We start from the raw sequence: 25,002 nt of genomic DNA on the forward strand, positions 1-25,002 counted from the left end.
ATATGGTCGAATACGTTCCGCCAGTTCCATATCAATGTGCTAGAAGCTATGGCAGTTTTCCTAACCTTAAAGCGACTAACTCCGGCCAGGAACAGCCATGTGAGGATAGTCTAGGACAGCCTAGTGGTGGTACACTGCATAAATAGAGGAGGTTCCAGGTCAAGCAAGCTGTATCATGTGCTGATTGCAATATTTGCTTTGGCGGTGAAGAGTCATTGGCACCTGTCAGCAACCCATCTGGCAGGAGTCAAGAATGTGATTGCAGACACACTTTCCAGGACTACTCCACTAGAACCAGAGTGGTCCCTGGACAAGAACTCATTCCAGTGGATTTACAGTCAAATCCCGGACCTTCAAGTAGACTTATTCGCAATAGAATCCAACCACAAGCTGCCATGCTATGTGGCTCCCAACCTGGACCCTCTAGCCTATGCCACAGATGTAATGACCATAGATTGGAACAACTGGCAGAAGATTTATCTATTCCTTCTGGTGAATCTTCTGATGAAGGTCTTGCACAAGCTACGATCTTTCACAGGACAGGTAGCATTAGTGGCTCCCAATTGGCCGAAAAGCAACTGGTTTCCGCTTCTTCTAGAGCTGAAGCTCCAACCCAAACGGATCCCTTGCCCGGAACTGACACAGACAGTACAAACTCAAACTGTGTCAGCTTCCTCAAGAATTCTGAAAGCCCTAACTTTATGGACTTCATGAAGTTTGCAGCCCAAAAGGACGCGAGTATCGATCCATGTAACATTGTATTTATAGAATCAGATAAAAGAGATTCAACTCTCAGGCAATATGATTCGGGTGTTAAAAAATTGGCCAAATTCCTAAAGGAATCAGGAGCCCACAAAATGACCACGAATCTGGCAATTTCGTTCTTTAGAACTCTATTTGAGAAAGGCCTAGCCGCCAGTACTATTACAACAATCAAGTCAGCTTTGAAGAAAATTTTTCAGGTCGGCTTCAGTATTAACTTGTCAGATGCATACTTCTCCTCCATTCCGAGAGCATGTGCACGCCTAAGACCAACTGACTGCCCACAAAAGGTCACTTGGTTCTTAAATGATGTACTTAAATTGGCTTCAGACACTAATAATGAATCATGCTCGTATATAACCCTCCTAAGAAAAACTTTATTCTTAATGGCTATGGCCTCAGGTGCCAGAATATCTGAACTTTCAGCTCTCTCACGAAATCCAGACCACATAGATTTCCTCCCGTCAGGGGAAGTACTACTATTCCCAGACCGGAGCTTCCTGGCTAAGAATGAGGACCCACAAAATAGATGGACTCCATGGAAAGTCATCCCTTTGACACAGGACACATCATTGTGCCCTGTCACTACCCTTAGATCCTTCTTAGCCAGAACCTCCGCAACATCGTCAGGTCTTCTTTTCATTAGAGAAAAAGGTGGCACAATCTCTCTTAAAGGTATTAGACAACAAATACCCTACTTTATTAAACAAGCCAACCCGGATTCCATCCCACATGTCAATGATATCTGGGCGGTGGCTACCTCTATTAATTATTTTCAAAATATGAATTTTGAGGACCTGAAGAAGTATACGGGTTGGAAATCCCCAGTAGTTTTAAGCGCCACTATTTAAAGAATCTAGAAGCTCTTAAACTCTCAGCAATTGCTGCAGGGAGCATAGTCTCCCCCGAATAATGAATCCTATCAGTCTTCTCCTTACCCCTTTCTCCTTCCTGATACTCTTTCCTTCCTACCTGCCTCGCTCATACTCCCCACCATTCCTCTCTCCTCTGGGTTGAGGGGGCCTGGGCGTCATCCTGCCACCAAATCTTGTACATAGAATATTTGGTTCCGGATTGTTTTATGGACTGGACTGTATATATTCTGGAAATGTGATATTACCTGGATACCCTGTCAATTGTATGATATCTTCAGGCTATTACTAATTCTAAGTCATAGTTTAAGTCTTAGCATAAGTAGTAAGTAAGCAAGTTTAAGTTTAAATGAATCTATTGTAAATATTAAGTGAGTAAATTTAAGCTAAAATGAACCTCAGGTTTCATTAACTCCTTCCTTATAAGATTACTTAGTATCTAGTAGGCTTGGATAGGCATTCTCTGGTAACTTTTCACCGGCGAACACAGGTCGAACCCAGAAAAGGGATTTTGACGAAGGAAAAATCTATTTCTGGGGAGAGACCTGTGTCGCCCGGTGAACCCAGCCCTTCTAATTAAGTTCCCCACCCTTACACCAATCCAAGCCAGAATGTCTAAAAATTCAGGATTGCAGATGGCGCTCGGGTCGGGTAGTAGTAGTGGTAGTGAGGGGGAAGTAGTAGCTGCTGCGACGGCTCTCCCCATGAGAGGGATTTTGGAAAGGAAACCTCTAATTGGCAGAAGACCTGTGAATAGTGGCTTCCACTCGCCTTGTACTTTATACCCGACGCCCTTAGGGTGCTCGCGCGAGGGTAGTAACCTCAGCACACCATGCTAGCTTTTTTCTCTGGTGTATTTACAACCTATTTATACTAGAAAAGTGAGCAGCAGGATCCTTTTCACCGGGCGACACAGGTCTCTCCCCAGAAATAGATTTTACCTTTGTCAAAATCCCTTTTTTAAGCAGTTCAACCAGTCAAAATAGTCAACATCCATAGCCCTGGCCAAAGGGCCCATCTTTAATAAAATGAATATTTTACATAACTTGCAATTCTTTAAAACTTGATTTCTGAATAAACCGAAAATAAGGTGTCTGACAACATTTTGTTTAATGACATTTGTCAACAGTGAATAACTTGGCCTTGCACGTAAGATGTGTACCACCGTTGATGTTGACCTACATTATTTTCGAGATAAACTTCTTAATGATCATTCTAAAAATGGAGCTTCGGTACAGGAATTTAGAAATGAGAAAAAAAAATCTTGGAACTAGTTCTCCTAATATATACTTCTGCCCAAAAAATATACTGGAAAATGGTTCATGTCTGCATATAGAAATTGGCTCACGGGATTGTTCACCAAGTAACCGTGGGTGAATCGATTGTGACCAAATCGATGGCGAGATAAAATGACTTCAGGGTGATGTTCTTAAATATTGAATAACCACCGTTTATGATGTTACGTTTGATTTGATCATATTATTTGCAGTTTTGGCTGCTTTACCGATGTCCTAATTTCCCTTTACAGTAGTACCTCGAGATATGAAATTAATCCGTTCCGAGGCGCCTTTCGTATCATGAGGTTTTCGTATCTTGGACCACATTTTACATGTAAAATGGCTAATCCGTTCCAAGCCCTCCAAAAACACCCCAGTAAATTTCATAATAAAGCTAAATTGACCTATAAACAATGAAATACTACAACAATTTGGACCATTCAATACCTAAATTAATAAAAAAATGCAAAATATAACCTGTAAATAAAGTGTATATTAGTGTACATGGTAACAAGAAATATACTGTACGTAAAATGTGGAAGCTTACCTTTCGAGTGAGGCTACGTACATACGTAACTATCCAAGGAAGATTGCTTCTGCCTACTTTTCACAATGTTCCTGTGTGAGCCTTTTCGGGGGGTGTCTTCTACAAATGATTGCACTTTATGAAAAGCGGCTTTAATTTCTGCCTTTTTTTTTCTTTTGTACATATGTACGTACGTACGTACACTTTAAAAAATATACGTACACAATGTTCCTGTGTGAGCCTTTTCGGGGGGTGTCTTCTACAAATGATTGCACTTTATGAAAAGCGGCTTTAAATTCTGCCGTTTTTTTTTCTTTTTTTTATTTTTAACTTTTTTTTACTTTTTTTTTTATTTACGTAGGATTTTTTTTTTTTTTTTTTTTTTTTTTTTTCCACAGAATTTCAACTTTCTGTTTTTTATCACTTGGTTCTTTTTTTGCACCTCATGACTCTGTTGCCCATGGTGTCCATCAAAACCCTGTTCAACCAAATGCTCTCTCTGCAACTGATTGGGGTACTGAATGTTCGGCTGCTGACCTTCAACATAAACTGAAGTGCCTTGATTATACATACTGGTATGCATGTTGTAAATGATTGGTCTACACCCTCTGTTCAGCAGGGAGTGGATATTCTACCAACCAGCAAAGCAAATTTCCAGTTATCCTATGAGAGAGACCTTGATCACTTATCCCATGTGAGAGATCTTGGTCACTTTTTTTTTTTAAATAACGTACACATTGACGATCCCGAAAACGAATACTGCGTGCGTACTATAACAATGCTGGTACCGAGTGGCCGAAGCACGCCACCACGTGTACATAGTAGATGCATGATGGGAGGGACGCTGGCCAATAGGAGAGAAGGATTTCATGGCCTCGACTAGCATTAGGAACCAATGGGAGAGCAGGAGGATGGTGGCGAGTCTACTAGTACTAAGATGGTGGCGCGCAGCGCGATTTTCAAAATTGTTATCCGGGCAAATCTCGGACTTTCAGAAACCTTTCGTATCTTGAAAACTTTTTGTATGTAGAGCCGTTAAATTTTTCGTATTGGCTTTCGTATCTCGAGTTTTTCGTAAGTTGAGCCTTTCGTATCTCGAGGTACTACTGTATGTTGCCATTTATTACAGCTTCACATAATTTGTGAAATATGAAATTAATATAATTTGCGGTAAAAAGGGATTTTTAGAACCAAAACTTAGGAGGGCTTCGATAGTACCTCTTGAAAATAATAGTTGGTGATGTTTTTAATAATTCTAAGTGCTGAATTTTTTGCACTCAGTTCTGCTGTGAAAACAGGCATTCTTTGGTAAAGTACTGATTTTTTCTTAGGTGAAATGGCAGCAAATTCTTTGCCTGTTAGAGACTTGCAATTATCAGGATAAAGTGCACAGTAAAGAACTTTGTGTTCTACGATATATTGTTTATGACTTTCTCCCTTAAACTTGCATTTATTTCTGATGGTAAGATTCTTGGACAACTGTCTCTCTTTGAAGACCAACAAGGAATTTTCCAGTATATTTCCTTCGAGAAGTATATATTAGCAGAACTAGTTCCAAGAGTTTTTTCCCTCATTTCTTGAATCCTGTACATAAGCTCCCTTTTTAGAATTACCATTAAGAAGTTCATCTCGAAAATAATGTGAAACAGCAATACTATAAAATGGTACATGATTGCTTTAAATTTTAGTTGTGATAAAATATTCTAAAATTCACTCAACTATCATCATTCCAAACGTCCTGATTCTAGTAATTTGGTTACAACTGCAGAAATCAAGTCCTAAAGAGGATTTCTTCCTGTTTTACTGACAGCTTAGCTCCTCTACAAGGAATCTCCTGATGAATTCATTATAAACTTGTATAAGCCTAAGGTGTCCAACCTAACCCTAATGACCCAAAAAGGGGTAAGAACATTTTGGATACTAATTGTCAAAACTTTCCCATTGATCTAGAGTTTTTGCTAAAAAAAAAAAAAAAAAAAAAAAAAAAAAAGAGCCCTCTCTTATTATGCTAATTTTGGTTTCATAATACATCTCCGGTATTAGGTACCAAAATATGTTAGATCTGCTTGGCCAGTTACCATGGTCAAAAGAGCAAGGTAGGATTATGGCTGAAAAAAAAAAATGCTGATACATTTTCTTTCATCACTGACTCTTCCCATCCTAATTTTTTTTTTAAATTCTGGTACTGGAATGATAGCAAGATGAAATAAGTATACAAGGTAAGATCATTGTTACTCCTCTCGTTTTCATTCTATGTCTAATTCTTTTATCATTTTTCATCCTTTGCCATGAAGCTTCTGTCTCTCTTTTATCCTCATTTTCATTCTTCATACTTTCCTGAAAAATCTCTCTCTCTCTCTCTCTCTCTCTCTCTCTCTCTCTCTCTCTCTCTCTCTCTCTCTCTCTCTCTCTCAAACTTACTTCATGACACAACCATTTCTGGCACAGGCAATAGTTACATCTATCTGGAAACCCCAGCCTATGGGCGGGTACACTCAAAGGAATGTATAAAGAATGGAAAAAATGAGCAAAGCCAAAAACATAACTTTAACACCACCTCCTTGGTGGCTGAAAAGAATACCTAGGTATTGAAACTTCGACATGAAGTGCCACTTCATGGTGTGCTTTATTTGACTCACTTGCCCAGATGGACTGATTTAATGACAGCTTTCATAAAGGTTCTGTCACCAGGGGCTTTTGCCTCTCAATAGTAGTTGACAACAATATTCCAATTTAATTTTTAAGCCTTAAGGTATAAAGTAAACTTATTTCTGGCATCTTATCTGAATGCTGAGCCATCATTAACAAAAACAGTTATTTAAATATTTGTTTGCAATAACTCAACATGTGGTGTAAGCCAAAAGGTGGCCTACAACCCCAGACTTGTTAAAAATACGATAAAATTGACTCATTTCTCCTTTTTTCCCCTTCAATTTAACAACAATGATATCCAACCAATCTTCCCTTTTAGCATTTTCAGTTTCCAGTGGGTTTCTTGTTGTCATCATTTACAAGAATAACATAATTTAGATGGGCGCATCAGTTAAGAAAAATTTTGCATATTGCTTGGATGTCAGTTACTTTTCTTCTCTATTTCGGTCTTATCCCATTCTGACTGGAATATTTTTATAATTAAAGCGGTTCACTTGCCTACCTTTAAAAATAATAATAAAAGAATACGAGTTGTCTGATAAGCCCTACAATTGTGGTAACTCTCTCCACTACCAAAACAATTTTGATCAATGATTTCCACAGAAAGAAAATGCCCTTCTTACAGACAGATAATTATCTCACATCAACATGATCTCAGCAACAAACATTTACTAAATCCTTTTACTTGACATACGATTCATTTTCCTTACAAAGACATTATGGAGAGCTACTCTGGTCTCCCTTGACTTATACAGAATCCACATTCCAAGAGGTGGCCGTTACTTTCGCATCCATGGTTTCTGCTTCCCTCTGGCGGCCCCCCTCCCCCCTGGGGCAGATTATTCCATACGTCGGGTATATTACCTCAGCCTTCATATCCAATATCATTCATTTGTTCATTTGTTTGGTTTTATGTATAGCCCTCCAAAGGGATGATTCCCTCTCTGGCGGGTCCTTGTACGTTTGCTAAATCAGTTGCTTCTTACATTTTATAATTGTCTTTTAGTGTTTTCTTATCAGTCTCGTAGCTCCTACAGAATAGGAGAGCCTTTAGTTCTTTTTTTAAATTTGCTTTCTTCTTGTATGATCTTTACATCAGGCGGTATTTTATTGTATCAAGAAAAAAGGCCTCCACACGAAATGCACGTCAGTTACCTCAAAGCTCACTGCTGATATCTTCAATTCTTAGATCATTAAAAAAGATTCATGACTTACTTCTTCAGTTAAACAAAAATAATCAACGGCATCAACAACACGAAGAAACTGAACGCCATCTGGATATTCTTGCCAAGGGGATCCTCCAATGTAGTAAATTTTATTGTTTGCAACCACTAATGCTGTTCCTCTCCGTGGATTGGGCACTGAAGGCAACGTTCGCCACTTGTTGGCATATATATCGAATTCTTCAAATCTTGAAATTTGAAGTTCTTGCTGAAAATAAACAGAAAAATAGCATGAAAAAAAATGTACTTTGCTCTTGCCTTCATTAATTCTATCTTTGCCAATGCCAGAATACAGATAATTATTTGTAGTGTTTATATATAAAAGTGTAGTGCTTTTTCTCAGTATTCTGCACAACAGCCGATGAGCTTGTATCTCTAGTATCAATTACTTTTAAAACTTGTACATATTACTGAATTTATTTATTAATAATTTATTTCGTGTACATTATTGCTTGATTTGAATATATTCAAGCAATTACAAAGACTGAAAACTGACACATATACATAGAGATTTTGATCAATTGGCCACATTTTTAATGAGGTTTGGTTCTTTCTTAACGATAAAAAAGGGATTTTGACGAAGGAAAAATCTATTTCTGGGCGATGGGTTCGTGTCGCCCTGTGAAATAATCCTTAAGTTCATTATTTCTAGGGTAAATAACCTAATAAATACCAGAGAAAAAATAAAATCAAGAAGATGTCAGTATAACTGACTCGCTCACTCTATAAAAGAAGTGTCGGTATGGTAACAGGGGCGAGTGAGACCACTACCATGAACCTTTTGCCATTTAGAACTTCCCACATCAAAATCTCCCACCTGAGAGAGCCGATCCTAAAGGAGGATGCGCCCGCTACTACTACTAATACCCACGCCAAGCGGAGTGCAGCGCCTCTAGTGGTCATCCTTTTCTAAAGATGTCCATCTTGGGCTGCAGGGTGGGTAAAAGAGGGGTGGGTTTCACAGGGCGACACGAACCCATCGCCCAGAAATAGATTTTTCCTTCGTCAAAATCCCTTTTCTGGCTCAGTTAGTGTCGCCCTGTGAAATAGTACCAGAGAAACAGCACAAGATGACAATGGAGGGTCTTAATGAAACAATAAAATAAAATTAGAATATAATATAAGTGAATCAAAAGTTATGATACAAAAATTATAATATAAAGGTACTTAAAACTAGCTTAATATTATAAAGGGCAAAGCATAGCTTAGTACAATGGTATCAAAACAACTATTCAAAAAGATTCACTAAAACTAGATTAATATATACAAAATATACAAAAGTTATTGTGTTCTACCCTAGCATAAAAATAAGGGTAGAAACACTGAAGCACATTTATATGTACAATATGTGGATGTCCCTAGCGAAAAAATAAGGGACATTCTACCAATATCATCCTAGCGGCTAAGGCTAGAGGATCATGTAGAGCATAGCAGTAGGGTGAGGGATGTTAAACAAGGTAGGTAGAAAGGAGACCTGGATCTTCAACTATAACTACTGTGCAGAGTCGGGGGAAACTATGTTTCCCGCTGCCACTGCTGAAAATTTTAAGGATTCCAAGGACTTCAGATAGTGGCGCTTGAAGACTGTCAGTGATTTCCATCCAGTATATTTTTTAAGATCATCAAAATTCATATGTTGGAAATAGTTAATAGAGGTAGCTACTGCCCTGATATCATGTGCTTTTGGGAATGATTCAGGAATGGCTTGTTTAATGAAGTAAAGGATCTGCTGTCTGATTCCTTTTACTGATAAGGTGCCACCTCTTTCTCTCATAAAGAGAGGACCTGAGGATCTAGAGGATGTCCGAGACAGAAAGGCTCTTAAGGTCATTACTGGACAGAAAGAGGGATCCTGGGGAAGAGGGATGACTTTCCAAGGTGCCCACCTTGCTAGAGGATCCTCATTTTTAGCTAAAAAACTGCGATCCGGGGAAAGCAAAACTTCTCCTGAAGGGAGAAATTCCACATGACCCGTATCTCTGGATAGAGCCGACAGTTCTGAAATTCTGGCCCCTGAGGCCAGGCTTAGCAAAAATAGCGCCTTTCTAAGTAACATTATAAATGTGCAAGACGAGTTGTCAGTGTCCGAGGCTAGTTTGAGGACGTCATTTAAAAACCATGAAACTGAAGTAGGTCTTTCAGAAGGTCTAAGTCTAGCACAGGCTTTGGGAATAGACGTAAAGTAAGATTCTGTTAAGTCTATTTGAAAACCCAACTGAAAGATTTTCTTCAAAGCTGATTTATTAGTAGTAATAGTGCTAGCTTTCTCAAACAGAATCATACTGTCTTAGAGTTGATTCCCTCTTGTCTGATTCTAGGAAGAGGATGTTTTGGGGATCAATATCTGCATCTTTTTTAGCCGCAAATTTCATGAAGTCCATAAAGTTAGGGTCTTGAGAATTCCTGAGGAAGCGAACACAGTCCTCATTTGTACTGATTGAGACAGCTTGGGGTTGGGAATCCGTCGAGGTCGGAGGCCCAATTCCAGTAGCAAGGGGTACCAATTGCTCTTTGGCCAATCTGGAGCAACCAGAGCTACTTGTCCTTTGAAAGTCCTGAGTTTGTTCAGAACTTTCAAGAGAAGATTCACTGGAGGAAAGATGTAGATCCTCCTCCACTGATTCCAGTCTATTGACAAGGCGTCCGTGGCATAGGCTAGAGGGTCCAGGTTGGGGGCCACATAGCAAGGGAGCTTGTGGTTCGCTTGTGAGGCGAATAGATCTACCTGGAGGTCTGGTACACTCCGGCATATCCACTGGAACGACTTGATGTCCAGAGACCACTCTGATTCCAGAGGGACTGAACGGGACAAGGCGTCTGCTATTACATTCCTTACCCCTGCTAAGTGGGTGGATGATAGATGCCATTTGTATCTGTTTGCTAGGGAAAAAATGGCTATCATGACATGGTTCACATGTTTAGATTTGAATCCTCCTCTGTTGATGCAGTGAACTACTACTGCACTGTCCAAAACTAGCCTTAGATGAGACTTCTTTGGAGGAAGGAGCTTCTTTAGGGTAAGAAATACTGCCATTGCTTCCAGAACATTTATGTGGAGCTGGCGGAACTGAGTGGACCAAGGCGTCTGTGTGAATAGTTAACGCCGGAGGAGGATATTGCAGGGGAACTGACTTGGCCAGGTTCTTTACCTTCGCCCATGGACGAAGTTGGTTGCGAAGGATTTGTGGAATCACTGACAACTTGTCTCGAGATTTGACATTTGCTCTCGAGCGCCAAACTCGATTTATATCTTTCAGTCTTGCCTTCAAAAGGACGTCCGTCACTGAGGCAAACTGGAGGGAACCTAGGATTCTTTCCTGGTTTCTCCTTGAAGCTTGCTTGTTGTTGAGGAATTGCCTCACTGACTTGGCTATTTCTTTTCTTTTGACCACCGGAATTGACAGATTGTGGGAGGATAAATCCCATTGGATGCCTAACCACTGGAAACGAGTCTCCGGAGTGAATCTGGATTTCGTTTTGTTTATCTGGAACCCCAGATGTTCCAGAAATTGAACTACTTTCTTTGTGGCTCTGAGACATTCCTCGACGGTTGGTGCCCAAATCAGCCAATCGTCGAGGTACGCTACTACCATTATCCCTTGTGATCTCAGTTGTTGGACTACTACTTCCGCTATTTTCATGAATACCCTGGGGGCTACATTCAGTCCGAAGGGCATCACTTTGAAAGAGAATGCCTGGTCTCCTAGTTTGAAACCTAGGTATGGGCGGAAGTGCCTCGCGATGGGGATATGATAGTATGCGTCTGTAAGATCGATAGAGGTGGTGACGGCCCCACGGGGAAGTAAGGTCCGTACCTGCGAGATGGTCAGCATTTTGAACTTGTCGCAGCGAATGAAAGAGTTTAGCTGGGACAAGTCTAAGATTATTCTTCTTTTTGAAGAGCCTTTCTTTGGCACGCTGAACAAGCGCCCTTGAAATTTTAGATGCCTGACTCTCGCCACAACTCCTTTCTGAAGGAGCTCCTCTGCATAATCTGTCAATTCCTTTGACGGCAGTTGAAGAAATGATTTGGTTGGTGGAGGATCTTTGATCCAACTCCAACCTAGTCCTTTGGACACGATGCTCTGTGCCCATTTGCTGAACTCCCACCTGTGGGGGAAGAGGAACAGCCTCCCTCCTACCTGAGGAGCCTCACTGTTGCTGCGTGGGATGGCCTCCACATCTTCCTCTGAAGTGCTTACCCCTGCTAGTAGCCCTTCCTGAACCTTGCTGGCGAAAGTTACCTCTCGCCCTGCTTCCCCTTGAAAACCTATTAAAGGTAGGGAAAGCCTGACTTTCGAACATGGAATTGAAAGCCGGGGAGACGGTGTACGAGGTCGAGGGTTGGTTTTGGGGGGGAAGCAAGAGGATAGGCTGATTCTGAGCTTTCGATGTCGAAGGCTGACCCGGTTGGGTAACTGGGACGGCCTGGACGAAGTGCTGCTGCTACTGGTGTTTCTGGTATGGCTGGAACCTCTTGGTTTTCTTCAGCTTTTTACCAGAAGAGGGGGGGTTCTCCTGCTTCCTCTTGGTTGAAATGCCCCACCTAGCTCTAAGGCTCTGGTTAAGCCTTGAAGCTTCGTGGTGCACCTCATTCACAGTAGATTCTGGGAACAGGTCCGCACCCCACATGTTGGAAGCAAGAAGCCTATTCGGTTCGTGTCGAATGGTGGCTTCTTGCAACACATGCTTACGGCAGTTTCTTCTAGCCATGAAGAAGTCGTAACCATCTGCTTGAACTGACTGAAGTTGGGACTTAGCCAAGATCTTGAATAGAGGCTCTGTGCCATATGAGAGGGCAGCCATCTCCGTTATGACTAGGGAGTTAAGTGATCTCCCTAGCCTTGTTCTTGCATCAAATTCTGCCTGAATGAGGCTATCAGGCAGTCTAGGTAGCTTTTCACCTAACTGGTCCAAGGCACAGTCCGGTTTCAGCTTTCCTACTGTAAAAGTAGCCGGCAGGTTCTCTCAAAGTTCTCCGAACGCAGGGAAGAGAGGAGAAGTGGGTTCTGCTTCCCTGAGCTGTGGAATGGGTTCGTCCTTCAAAACAGCATGAAGGGTCGTCTCCACCATCTTTGTCGTAAAGGGGAGTGAAGCCTCCTCCTCCGTGGCAAAAATGGTGAAGGGACTCTTGAAGGCCTGGAGTTTGGTATTAGAACAATCCCAATCCTCCAGACAGTGAACCCACTCCCTTTGGGCATGGTCCCTTGTGTACAGGACAGTCTCTCTAGGGATCTTGTCCTCCCTATTGAGCGCTGTCTCTGTTAGCCTGGCATATCCTATGAAAGGCTGAGTCAATCCGGGAGGGTAGAACTCGAAGTCCTCAATCCTTCTTGTTCCACACTCCGGTATCGAAATCATGCCATCCTTGAAGGGAGCATAAGCTGCTACCCTCCAAAGATTGTTCATAGAGAAAGCCGGAAGAGAATCATGAGGCGGTAACTGGACCAGACCAGTACCTCCTACCGGGAAGTTTGCCTGAGGGGCCTGGTTCAGGCCGGCAAATCGGTTATCGTGTTCTAAAACACGGTTGGAGAGGTCCTGGATGGATTGACCTGACTGGTTGATGCTGCTAGAGAGTTGAGCAAACACTTGCTCAAATCTCGTCCCAAGCGATCCAACCATCTCTCCTACTTGCTGTAGGACACCTGCCGAGAAGGTAGCGGGGTCGAAGGCACTAGGTGCTGCGATCCCGGCAGGTGTCACCGGGGTGGTTCCGGCAGCGACAGGAGATGGTACTGGCTCGGTCGGAGCGCGGACCTTCTCCTTAGAAGCTTTGCTTCTCGACCCTCTCGAATGTGAAGAATCAGACTTAGCCTTCACTGCTCCGGAGTAGGATGCCGAAGACTTACGTGAGGAGGAAGACGACGTCTTTTTGGACGTCGTCTTCTGGAGGGTCTTCTGCTCTCTGTGTCCTTTTACTTTAGGAGGCACAGAAGCAGCAGGCGAAGGAGTAGGGATCTCAGATCCCGTGAAGCCTTGGAAAGAAGAAGAGGAAGGAACAGGAGAAGAAGATCCAGGTGCGCCCAAAGGAAACCCTTGAGCGCCCGAAGTACCTACCTCGACCAACAAATCCTCAGCACATACCGCCATTGGCTCTATATTAATATCCAAAGTGGCGACGTCCGGCACGATGTCCTGGCCTGACACGTTCACGAAGGCCTGCTGCACCTTGCGCTGAATAGAGGCAATGGCTGGAGCTGCTGTGGCGGGATCCACATATCCCATCGCTTTCCCTCCGGGGAAGATCTGGACAGCCAACTTCTTGTCAAGGATGTATGGCTGTCTTTTGGCGGCGTTCCTGCCGAAGCCGCCCACCCAGGCCTTCAGGGTTGCTAGAGCGACCTCCTTTACGGCAGCAGCCTGAAAGAGAGGACCAATGAAGTCCCTAACGGCGGAGCTACAGCTTATAACTAAGACTTAAAACTAAGATATACTAGAGATATATGATGGAGGGAGTAACTATCTTCATATCTACTTACTCCATCCAACAGCTGACTCACGAGGTCGTAGCATATGGTGCATGCCTCGTGGTGCCAGACGATCAGTTCGCCATGGGTAGTGGCGCACGGGGCGTGGGTCCTGCACTCCTCGTGGCCACAAGGGTCTTGGAGGACTGCATTGCAGCCCGGTTCCTGGCAATTGGTAGCCTGTAAGTGGAAGGATACATGAGTATCGGGAATACACACTTACAGTCCAAACACGAACTCCGTTGCATGCCGGAGTATGTAAGTTATACCAAAACTAGCCCTCTGCCGTAATACGTGTGGTCGCTAGGGCAATCTGGTTGGAGTCTCCGGTGTACACCGGGGACAGGAAAGGGGATCAACCAGAAGTGGTGAGAGAACCCTAGTGAGGATAGATATAAACCACGACGGAGAACGGAGGAGGCAGTTAAAGTAAAATAACAACAAAATATAAAGAATCATGTATACTTCATATAGGGAGTAAGACATGCCTCACTTCCGACTACTAGAGGGGTGCCCGGGTAAGGAAGCAAGCTCCTCTCCGGTAGCGGAAAGAAGGTAGTAGTAGGCAAGCTTTTGGGACCACTAATAGACCCCTACCCCGGTGGCTGGTGGAGCCAGCTATATTCCGACAACCGAAGGGGCCCCCGGCTAGTGAGCAGGGGCTCCGTCCGTTGTTGGATAAAAGGAGGTGGGAGGTGGGGTGGGGTAGGGAGAGCGAACGAGACACACCGGAGAGAGCCGAGGCGGCCGGAGGGAGGGGTGGCCAACCCCAACCCCCTTATACAACGGAGCTCCCCGGTTCCCGAGACGACAAGTGGTCACCCAGACTCCCAGCTGGCCGGGCCTCCCAGGAGCCCCCTCGAGAGAGAGAGGGAGGGAGGCGCTCAGGTGGTTGCCATGACAACTGTGGTGAGCCCAGCCAGACCCCCCCCTTACCACGCGGAAGGGAGGGAAGGGAGCTGGGTAGGGCGCCCAGTGGTACACGTGATCGAGAGTGGACCAAGAGGCGATAAGCAACACAACCACTAGGCTAGTGACCACATGAACACAACTGTACCAGGTGTGAATGAACACAAAGGATAAGATAAAGCTAAGGTATTGGGCACCCTAAAAGCTAGCCTAACACTGAATAAAATAACACTAGATAAAAATAGGCAAAATAAACACATACATCGTAAAAGAATGGAAGGAACACACGAGTGAGAGAGACAGAAGTCCAGGAGAAGACGAACCGTTCCGAAGAACAGTCGACTACTCGGAGCCAGCCGTAGCCGATGAAGAGCAAAAGCTGGGATGCTGGACTGGGGAAAAACAATATAGCCCTAAAAATCTAAACCATAGAGATAACTGGGTGACAAGGTATGGGCTGTGAATTCCTAAATTCTATAATATGATGTAAACAGAGAAACGCGTAATAAGAACCCATGAAAGGAAGAAAGACGTCCCAGTATGGAAGACTGGGAAATCTTAACAACACGAGGCAGGCTCATGGCCGCCACGAGTCAACCGGGTGACCGTATGTAACCTAAAAAACGGAAAATACTGGTCCCTGGAAGACAAAAATACAAAATCTTGACCTTTCGGGTACTTAACTTAGCCGCGGCAATAGCAGAGCGTTCCATGATGAGATAAATCCAAAATAGCGATCACGACACAAGAGAAGAAAAAATGCGTGTGCCTGAAACGAGCTAAAAGAAAAGGATGACCACTAGAGGTGCTGCACTCCGCTTGGCGTGGGTATTAGTAGTAGTAGCGGGCGCATCCTCCTTTAGGATCGGCTCTCTCAGGTGGGAGATTTTGATGTGGGAAGTTCTAAATGGCAAAAGGTTCGTGGTAGTGGAAGGTTCGTGGTAGTGGTCTCACTCGCCCCTGTTACCATACCGACACTTCTTTTATAGAGTGAGCGAGTCAGTTATACTGACATATTCTTGATTTTATTTTTTCTCTGTTATTTATTAGGTTATTTACCCTAGAAATAATGAACTTTAAGATTATTTCACAGGGCGACACGAACTGAGCCCAGAAAAAATAATTAAGGGATTATCCAATGAATATTTTAAAAATGGTTTCCCTATGTAGGGCGAGGGGAAGGAATACCCACTGACCTAGCCATGCTGAACTGGTAGCTGCCTAAAGGCTACAACTGAGAGGTGCAAGCAAGGCCATAGATAAACCTTCTGAGGTTCCCTTCTCCCTCACACACATACAAAACAAATACTGAGCCCATCAGTAAACTGTAATAATGATTTAAGGCAATGAAACATTTTCAACCATCATAAAATGTTTTGCTTTTAGAAAATCATGATATTATAGTCAGCAATGTAGTGTGATATCTTTAAGAATATAAAGGGACATTAAATAATATGATTGTGGATATTTGTTTGGCATATTCAGCATTATCATTGCCAATGTATAGTCTCTAAATATGAGGCATCAAGACTTTACTCCCTTATCTGCTGGCTGTTGATGATACATACATATGCAGGATCAATCTGGATATGGAGATATCAGCTGGAACTACTACCACATTTTACAACTGCAATTCTTATTAACAAAGGCTTCAATATATGACATGGAGTCTATCCTTTAGGAGACTATATGAGATTTTTCCACACCTGTTGTTGTCTTGTGAATTTCTTTCCAGACCAACCCAAAAAGAAGCCAGCGCCAAGATGTGAAAACAACAGACAAAAGGGAGAAAGAGGAAGAGAGCAGAGAAGTCTCTCCGATCGCCATTCACCTAGCAGATGTGGTTCTGAACAGACGGGTCACAGAGACCTCCTTATCACTATCTGGGGGTCGAGATGATTCTCCCTCCTAAGCTCCTTTCCCCTGTGCTGGGTGCTCTACTCAAGACATGATTTGCCTCAAACCAGAATTAGGAGACGCAGGAAGTTGTGTACCACCTCTCATGCATTCCAGGTGCCAGAATGTCAATCACCTATCCCAAATCCCTGAGTATCAAGAATGAAGAACTGCTGATAACATTTTTTGTATGATTTGTCATGAATATAAAAATCTCATTTCTGGGCTCAGCCTGTGTCGCTCCGTGAAATAGGTTCCTTTGATACTATTTCTAGGTATAAATATTGCTATTCATACCAGAGAAAAAGAGAAACGTTAGTGCCAAGGTAAATGGCTCGCTCACCTTTTAATAAAAGGTGTCAGTATATATAAGGAGCGAGTGAAAACCACTACCAGAGGTACCCTGCCATTTAGCTTCTTCCTCCGCCAAAACCCCAACTACAGAGGAGCCGAACTATAGCCCCGCTACCCTCTACTACTACAGTGAGCGCCTCTGACGTCATTCCTTTTGATAGCGTCACCGCCATCACATGCGTCTTTGTTTTGTGCTGTGTTTTTGCGCTGACATATTTGGATTATTCTCTTTACAATGGATCAAGCTACTGCATCCAAGTTAAGTACTGCTGTTATGGTTTTATGATCTCAATTATGCAGATCTCACCCATTTTATTGTGTTTAGGAGTAGATAAGGTAGCGTGAGCTTCATGGTTCCCGCACCGACTTCTCTCTCCCGGACCGCATGGCGGCTCCCGCACTCTTTTGGTCTCCCATACCATCAGAGTTACCTTAGCAGTACATTTTTATTATTCCATAACTGTTTTATTGTGATATTCATGCAGTTAGCTTGAATTTTATTCAGTCTAGTCTTTCACGGGGTCCCCCTAACTCCGACCGCATGTTTCGGATCATAGCGTAGCCTAGCCAGATCCCGATTCATTAGGAGTCTCTCCCTTACGTTAGGACCTGGTCCCTTCGTTTTATGTCCTGGCTCCAGGGCATGTAGTACGGTACGGTTCGGTACGATATTACGGTACGGTACGGTTTTTTGGGGGATGTAAGTACGGTTCGATATTACGGTATGATATTTTCCTTCGAGTTCGGTATGGTACGAAAGTACAATTTTTTTTTTTTTCGTACTTAATCGTACCATTTCCGTACCAAATTCAGATAGGTGTCGCAAGCAGCCAAGCCCCCGCCGCCCAACCGCCCAGGGTCACACACCTGGTTGACTTGGGCGGTGAGCAGGTGTGTGACCATAAAGGATTAGCAGAGGTCTTCTCACTGGGGTGTTAATTAAAGCATATCCCAGTGGGGTTTGCCCCATCAGCCGTCACAGCAAGGCTGGGCAGGGACCCCACCTACTTATCGGCTTATCGCTCAGGTGAGAAGGTCCATTTTCCCTTTTTAATGAGTTGGTAAGTGGTAATACCTTTTACCGCGACCGTTTTGACCTCTGCTCTGGCCTAGCTAACTCTTACCAGTTACCACCGGCTACCCTTGACCCAGCCTTGACACACGTGACAACGCATTTTTAACCCCTCCCTTCATCATCATTCATCAGTCAGTACTTGGTCTGCACACTGCAGCTGCTCAGGTCAGGACACTAACTCCGTGAGGACACTGAGGCCTGCTGACTGCTGCCCGCAAGACTGCCACTGCACTCTGCTTTTGTGCTACGGAGGCAGTACTCAGTAGAGAAGCTTGATCATACATAAGGTAAGACTCGAATGATGTTCTCTTCCTTATTTAAAGAATTCAAGCATTATAGTGGAGAGAGAGAGAGGAGAGAGAGAGAGACGAGAGAGAGAGACGAGAGAGAGAGAGAGAGAGAGAGAGAGAGAGAGAGAGAGAGAGAGAGAGAGAGAGAGAGAGAGAGAGATTTTTTTTTGTGTGCAAGCCATGAGCACATTTTTTTTTCGTTTTCAAATCAGTAAAAATGAGTGTATTTTCCAGTGGTGGCATTATCAACAAGAAAGTGCACTAAAATATCTTGCTGAAGTACCAGGTGCTCTGCCTTTTACTCAAGCGAGCGTAGAGCGCACATTCTCTGGGTTGCGCTATATTCTTAATGATTTAAGACTAGGTCTGAAAGAGGATATTGTTGACGCTGTAATGCTATTACGCTGCAACACATAAAACTGTATGAATGCCTAATACTGTATAACTGAACATTTTCCTTTTGTAACCTTAGCAAAATAAAATTGTATTATATCATTAATGTATTACATAACACCAATCTTCTTGAAGTGGCATTGGTAGTAGTAGTAGTAGTAGTAGTAGTAAAAGTGCCACGTTATGTCTATATGAACTGCAACGTAAAAAAAAAGTAGGTACGGAAACAGTACGAAATTACGGTACGATAAAATATCGTACTAGTACGGTACGGTATGAATTTTTAGGTACTGTACGAAATTACGGTACAGTAAAAATGCGTGGTACGAATTACGAAAAAACAAATCGAACCGTACCGTACTACATGCCCTGCCTGGCTCCTAGTCTCCTGCCCCCATAAATTGGTACAGCATACCGACTAGCCGCCTAAGGGTTAGGCTCACACACCCGAGTCGTCAGACTTGCGATTAGCCTACCCCTCCTGGACATCCTTATCTTACGCTGTTATTATTATTTTCTCCCCCCCCCCTGTGTTAGTCTAGCTTATATTTATTTAATTTTATATTTATATGTATGTTTCTATGGTTATTTATTGTTGGGTGCTATGTGCGACTTTACATGGCCGGTTGGCCCCTTGTGATCAATTGGCCCTCCACACCGCGTGTCTGTTCACCCGGCTGGGAAGGTTCCCAGTTGATCGCGTACGTGCCACCCCGTTGCTGACCTCCTCCCCCTCCACACCATGCCCACCCAACTCGGTGGAGTGATGACTCGCTCGCTACGCAGCTAGCTATCTGAGTCCGCATGAGAGGGGAAGTTCTCTCGGAGGTAGGTGGGAGTGGATACACTCAGCGATCAGGCCTGCCGTACTCAGTCGCTTTGCTCGGGGCTTGGGGACCCTCCCCCTCCCTCCCTTCACCATACTACAGTGAGCCACCAGGCAGGGGAGGCAGGACCACCTCACCCCCGGCCCCCGCATCCCCCCCACCACCCTAAGTACTCACCATCCTCTCCGCTCCAGCGGTTTCAGCTCCGGCCAACACCGGACCTGACTTGAGAATGTTTAGTCATAGGCCTCGGCCTCAGGGTGTCATCCACCGTACATGTGTACAGTTGGGATTTCATTTAATTATATATTAATAATATATATATATTAAAATATAGATATATATATTAGGGATATATATATATATATCTATATATATATAATATATATATATATTATGAATATATATAGATACGTATAGATATAATATATATATATATAATCTAATATATGCATTTACACACAACCTAGCTTGTACATGTCTGGAATGTCACTCTATGGGTTTCTGTTTCACTGTCTCGCTACCGCTCTTGCAGTTGCTTGCGGCACGGGTATGCCTTCAGTTGTTCCGACACCTTACTCCGGCCCCACGGCGGAGTTGACCTAGTAGTCTCTCCTCCTCATAAGTAACACGGAGCTATGCATGGCAGTGCGGCAGTTACCTTGATATAGTTGCACAAACCGGTATTACTGGTCTGGTTCTCCGGAACCACTCTGGCGCTGCAAACCATTATATTTTATATATATGACTGCATGCATACATATATATATTCCCTTGTTGGTAGGGTCCACTCCGGCGCCTACTACAAATTAGACTTATAGCATTAAGTTCTATAACCTCCCCGGAGGTTGTCATGATACTCATGTATCCTTTGACTTACAGGTCATCTGTTGCCAGGAACCTGGCTGTAATGCCGTCCTGCAGGATTCCTGTGGGCATGAAGTCTGCCGCTCCCACGCCGGGTGCGTTGTACGGGTAGACGACTACTTGGTGTGGCACCATGAAAACTGCCTCACCTGCTACGCCTTGGTTGGAGAAGCCTCCACCGAAGTAAGTCTCCGCCATCAATGGTATTGGGTCCATTCGTTCGCTCATTATATTCACTTACGTGCATATTTACAAAAGGGTTTTGGGATTTTGACGTAAGGAAAAATCTATTTCTGGGCGATTGGTTCGTGTCGCCCAGCGAAATATCCTTTAATCCATTATTTCTAAGGTTAATGCACTAACACATACCAGAGAATAAATAAAATAAAGAAAAGGTCAGTACTACTGACTCGCTCACCCTCCAAGAGGGTGTCGGTATGAACACTAGGGCGAGTGAGACCACTACCACGAACCACTTACCAATAGAAATCTCCTACTACAAAACCCCCACAAGAGGGGAGCCGACCCACAGAGTGGGCAGCAACTACTACTACTCCATCCCATGCTGCCGACTGCTGCGCCTCTGGTGGCCATCCTGAAGTTACCAGACAATCTTGAGCGCAGGGATGGGTAGGGTGGGATTTCGCTGGGCGACACGAACCAATCGCCCAGAAATAGATTTTTCCTTACGTCAAAATCCCATTTCTGGGCGCAGTTCGTGTCGCTGCGCGAAATCGTACCACAGAATTAGCACAAGATTGTAAAGAAAATAAATAAATAAGGTCTCAATAAAACTTAAAATAAAATAAAGAAATATAATTGCCAAGAAATATACATATACACAATTATACAAGTTAGAAAATATTCCTTAAAATTAACTTAAAGTTAACATATATGTACAGGGCTTACATGGAATATATGTTGATCTTAACATTTGTGTATAGTAATATGTACAAAGTAAATAAAGCAATTATAATAATAAACTGAATTGAACAAACTTAGAAAATAATATAATAAACAAATGTATATGACTTAGTATACAAAACCCGTAACCATTGCAAATGTAGATGTGTCACCCTAGCATAAAAATAAGGGGACTACATCATAGAGATCAGAATATACAAACAATTGTGGGTGACCCTAGCAAAAAAAAATAAGGGACACCCACTGTAGCGTCACAAGAGCAGCTAAGACTCATGGTAGACGTAGATGAACATGGTAGGCATAGACAAACTGTTGAATGAGATAGGTAGAAAGGAGAACTGGATCTTCAACTTAAGATTAAGCAGAGTCGGGGGAAACTATGTTACCCGCCGCAACTGCTGAAAATTTCAGAGCTTCCAAGGACTTTAAGTAATGACGCTTAAATACTGTCGGCGATTTCCATCCAGTATACTTTTTTAAATCATCAAAATTCATGTGTTGGAAATAGTTAATTGAGGTGGCAACTGCCCTGACATCATGAGCTTTAGGGAAGGAATCAGGGTTGGCTTGCTTAATAAAGTACAGGATCTGTTGCCTAATACCTTTAATAGATAAAGTACCACCTTTTTCTCTCTTAAAGAGAGGACCCGACGAGGATGAGGATGTCCTGGACAGAAAGGCTCGTAAGGTCGATACTGGACAAAGAGAAACATCTTGTGGAAGGGGTATAACCTTCCACGGTTCCCACCTCATCAAAGGATCCTCATTCTTTGCTAAAAAAACTACGTTCCGGAGAAAGTAGAACTTCCCCTGTGGGAAGAAATTCTATATGATTCGGATCTCTGGATAACGCCGACAGTTCTGAAATTCTAGCTCCTGAAGCCAAGCTTAATAAAAATAGAGTTTTTCTTAAGAGCATTATAAATGAACATGTCGTATTGTCTGTTACTGAAGCCAGCTTTAGAACATCATTCAAGAACCACGATACTGACGTAGGCCTCACTGAAGGTCTAAGTCTAGCACAAGCCTTGGGAATAGACGAGAAGTAAGAGTCTGTCAAGTCTATGTTGAACCCGAGTTGAAAAATCTTCTTCAAGGCTGACTTGTTTGTCGTAATAGTGCTAGCTGCTAAGCCTTTTTCAAATAAAGATCTGAAAAAGGATATAGCTGAATTGATTGTCATGATTCTAATATCTGATTCTCTCAGGAAGGTTGCCAACTTTTTGACTGCAGCATCATACTGTCTCAAAGTTGAATCTCTTTTATCAGATTCCAAGAAAAGAATATTTCGTGGATCAATATCTGCATCTTTTTTAGCCGCAAACTTCATGAAGTCCATAAAGTTAGGGTTTTGAGAATTCCTGAGGAAGCGAACACAGTCTTCGTTTGTACTGACTGGGAGAGCCTGGGATTGGGAATTCGAAGAGGACGAAGACCCAGTTCCAGAATCAGAGGGTACCAATTGCTCTTCGGCCAGTCTGGGGCTACTAGAGCTACTTGACCCTTGAACGTCCTGAGTTTGTTCAGTACCTTCAGGAGAAGATTCACTGGAGGAAAGACATAAATCTTCTCCCAGTTGTTCCAATCTATGGACAGGGCGTCCGTGGCATAGGCTAGAGGGTCCAGGTTGGGGGCCACATAACATGGGAGTTTGTGGTTCGCTTGAGATGCGAATAGATCTACTTGTAGACCTGGAACCCTCCGGAGAATCCATTGGAATGAACTGTTGTCCAGTGACCATTCCGACTCCAGAGGAACTGAGCGGGATAGAGCATCTGCTATGACGTTTCTCACTCCAGCTATATGGGTGGAGGAGAGGTGCCAACTGAACTTGTCCGCCAGGGAGAAGATGGCTACCATGACATGATTCAGATGTCGTGACTTGGAGCCTCCCCTGTTTACGCAATGGACTACCACTGCGCTGTCCAGAACTAGCTTTATGTGGGAGTTCTTTGGCGGACGTAACCTTTTCAGAGTCAAGAACACTGCCATCGCTTCTAGTACGTTTATGTGAAGCCGGCGGAACTGGGGTGACCAGGTTCCTTGAACCTTCTTGAACTGAGAATATCCTCCCCAGCCGCTTAATGAAGCGTCTGTGTGGATGGTAATCCCCGGAGGAGGAAACTGAAGGGGTACTGATATTGACAGGTTCTTCACTTTTGCCCAAGGGCGTAGACGATTCCGTAGAATCTGTGGGACTGATGACAACTTGTCCCTGGATCTGACATTTGCTCGTGAGCGCCAGATTCTGGTTAGGTCTTTCAGTTTGGCTTTCATCAAGATGTTTGTCACTGAGGCAAATTGGAGGGAACCCAGGATTCTTTCCTGGCTTCTCCTTGAAGCAAATTTGTGTTCTAGAAATTGCTTTACTGACTTCGCTATTTCCTTTCTCTTGGCTGATGGAATCGACAGAGTATGGGAGGATAGATTCCATTGAATGCCCAGCCACTGAAAGTTGGACTCCGGAGTGAGTCTTGATTTTGTCCTGTTTATCTTGAACCCTAGATACTCTAGGAACTGGATTACTTTCAGTGTGGCTTTGTGACATTCCTCGACTGTTGGAGCCCAAATCAACCAATCGTCGAGATACGCTACTACCATTATCCCCTGAGACCTCAGTTGTTGGACGACTACTTCCGCCAACTTCGTGAACACCCTGGGTGCCACGTTCAGACCGAAGGGAACTACCTTGAAGGAGAATGCCTGATCTCCTATCTTGAAGCCCAGATAAGGGCGAAAGTGTCTTGCAATAGGGATATGATAGTATGCGTCTGTAAGATCGATAGAGGTGGTGACGGCCCCACGGGGAAGTAAGGTCCGCACCTGCGAGATGGTGAGCATTTTGAACTTGTCGCAGCCAATGGCCAAGTTTAAACGGGATAAGTCTAAGATTACCCTTCTTTTTTGTGAGCCTTTCTTTGGAACGCTGAATAAGCGCCCTTGAAATTTTAATCTGTTGACTCTCGCTATTGCTCCTTTCTGAAGGAGGTCCTCCGCATACTCCGTCAATTCTTTTGATGGAAGTTGAAGGAAAGGTCTGGGTGGAGGCGGATTCGCAATCCAACTCCAACCCAGGCCTTTCGACACAATACTTTGTGCCCACTTGCTGAATCCCCACCGGTGCCGGAAGAGAAACTGCCTCCCTCCTACCTTCAAGTTCTCATTGCTGCTGGGTTGAGTAACCTCCGCGGCCTCCCCGGAAGTGTTTTCCCCTGTTAAGAGACCTTCCTGATCCTTTCTGACGAAAGGATCCCTTACCTCTGCCTCCCCTACCCGAGCGGTCGTATTGCTGAAAGGCCTGGCCTTCGAACACTTGGTTGAAGGCTGGGGAGACAGCGTAGGAGGTGGAAGGTTGAGGCTGGGGGGAAATCACGTAGATGGGCTGTGATTGAGCCTTGGAGGTAGAGGGTTGGGCTGACAGTACCAACGGAGCAGTCGAAACAGCCTGGGCGAAGCGTTGTTGCTTTTTCTGGTAAGGCTGAAAACGTCTCGGTTTCTTCTGAGCCTTACCCCTTGCTGATTGGTCTTGGCGTCTCTTTGCGGTGAGACCCCAACGATCCTTAAGGCTTTGGTTAAGCCTTGTCGCTTCCGCCTGGACCTCCTTTACCATTGCATCAGGGAAGAGGTCTGCCCCCCAGATGTTGGATGAAAGCAACTTATTCGGCTCATGACGAATAGTTGCTTC

General features: G+C 43.7%; 1 protein-coding gene across 2 annotated transcripts in view; it reads right to left on the reverse strand.

Moving 5' to 3' along the window:
• LOC135221558 (gigaxonin-like) overlaps window positions 1-25,002 on the reverse strand; it is a 501,126-nt gene that overhangs the window by 16,067 nt on the left and 460,057 nt on the right. For both annotated transcript variants that reach the window (XM_064259261.1, XM_064259264.1), the window contains exon 8: window positions 7,305-7,520. In XM_064259261.1, the coding sequence (XP_064115331.1) occupies window positions 7,305-7,520 (216 nt within the window). The remainder of the gene's footprint in view (window positions 1-7,304; window positions 7,521-25,002) is intronic.

This window comes from Macrobrachium nipponense, chromosome 20 (assembly GCF_015104395.2).
Source record: "Macrobrachium nipponense isolate FS-2020 chromosome 20, ASM1510439v2, whole genome shotgun sequence".
In the NCBI taxonomy this organism is placed as follows: Eukaryota; Metazoa; Arthropoda; class Malacostraca; order Decapoda; family Palaemonidae; genus Macrobrachium; species Macrobrachium nipponense.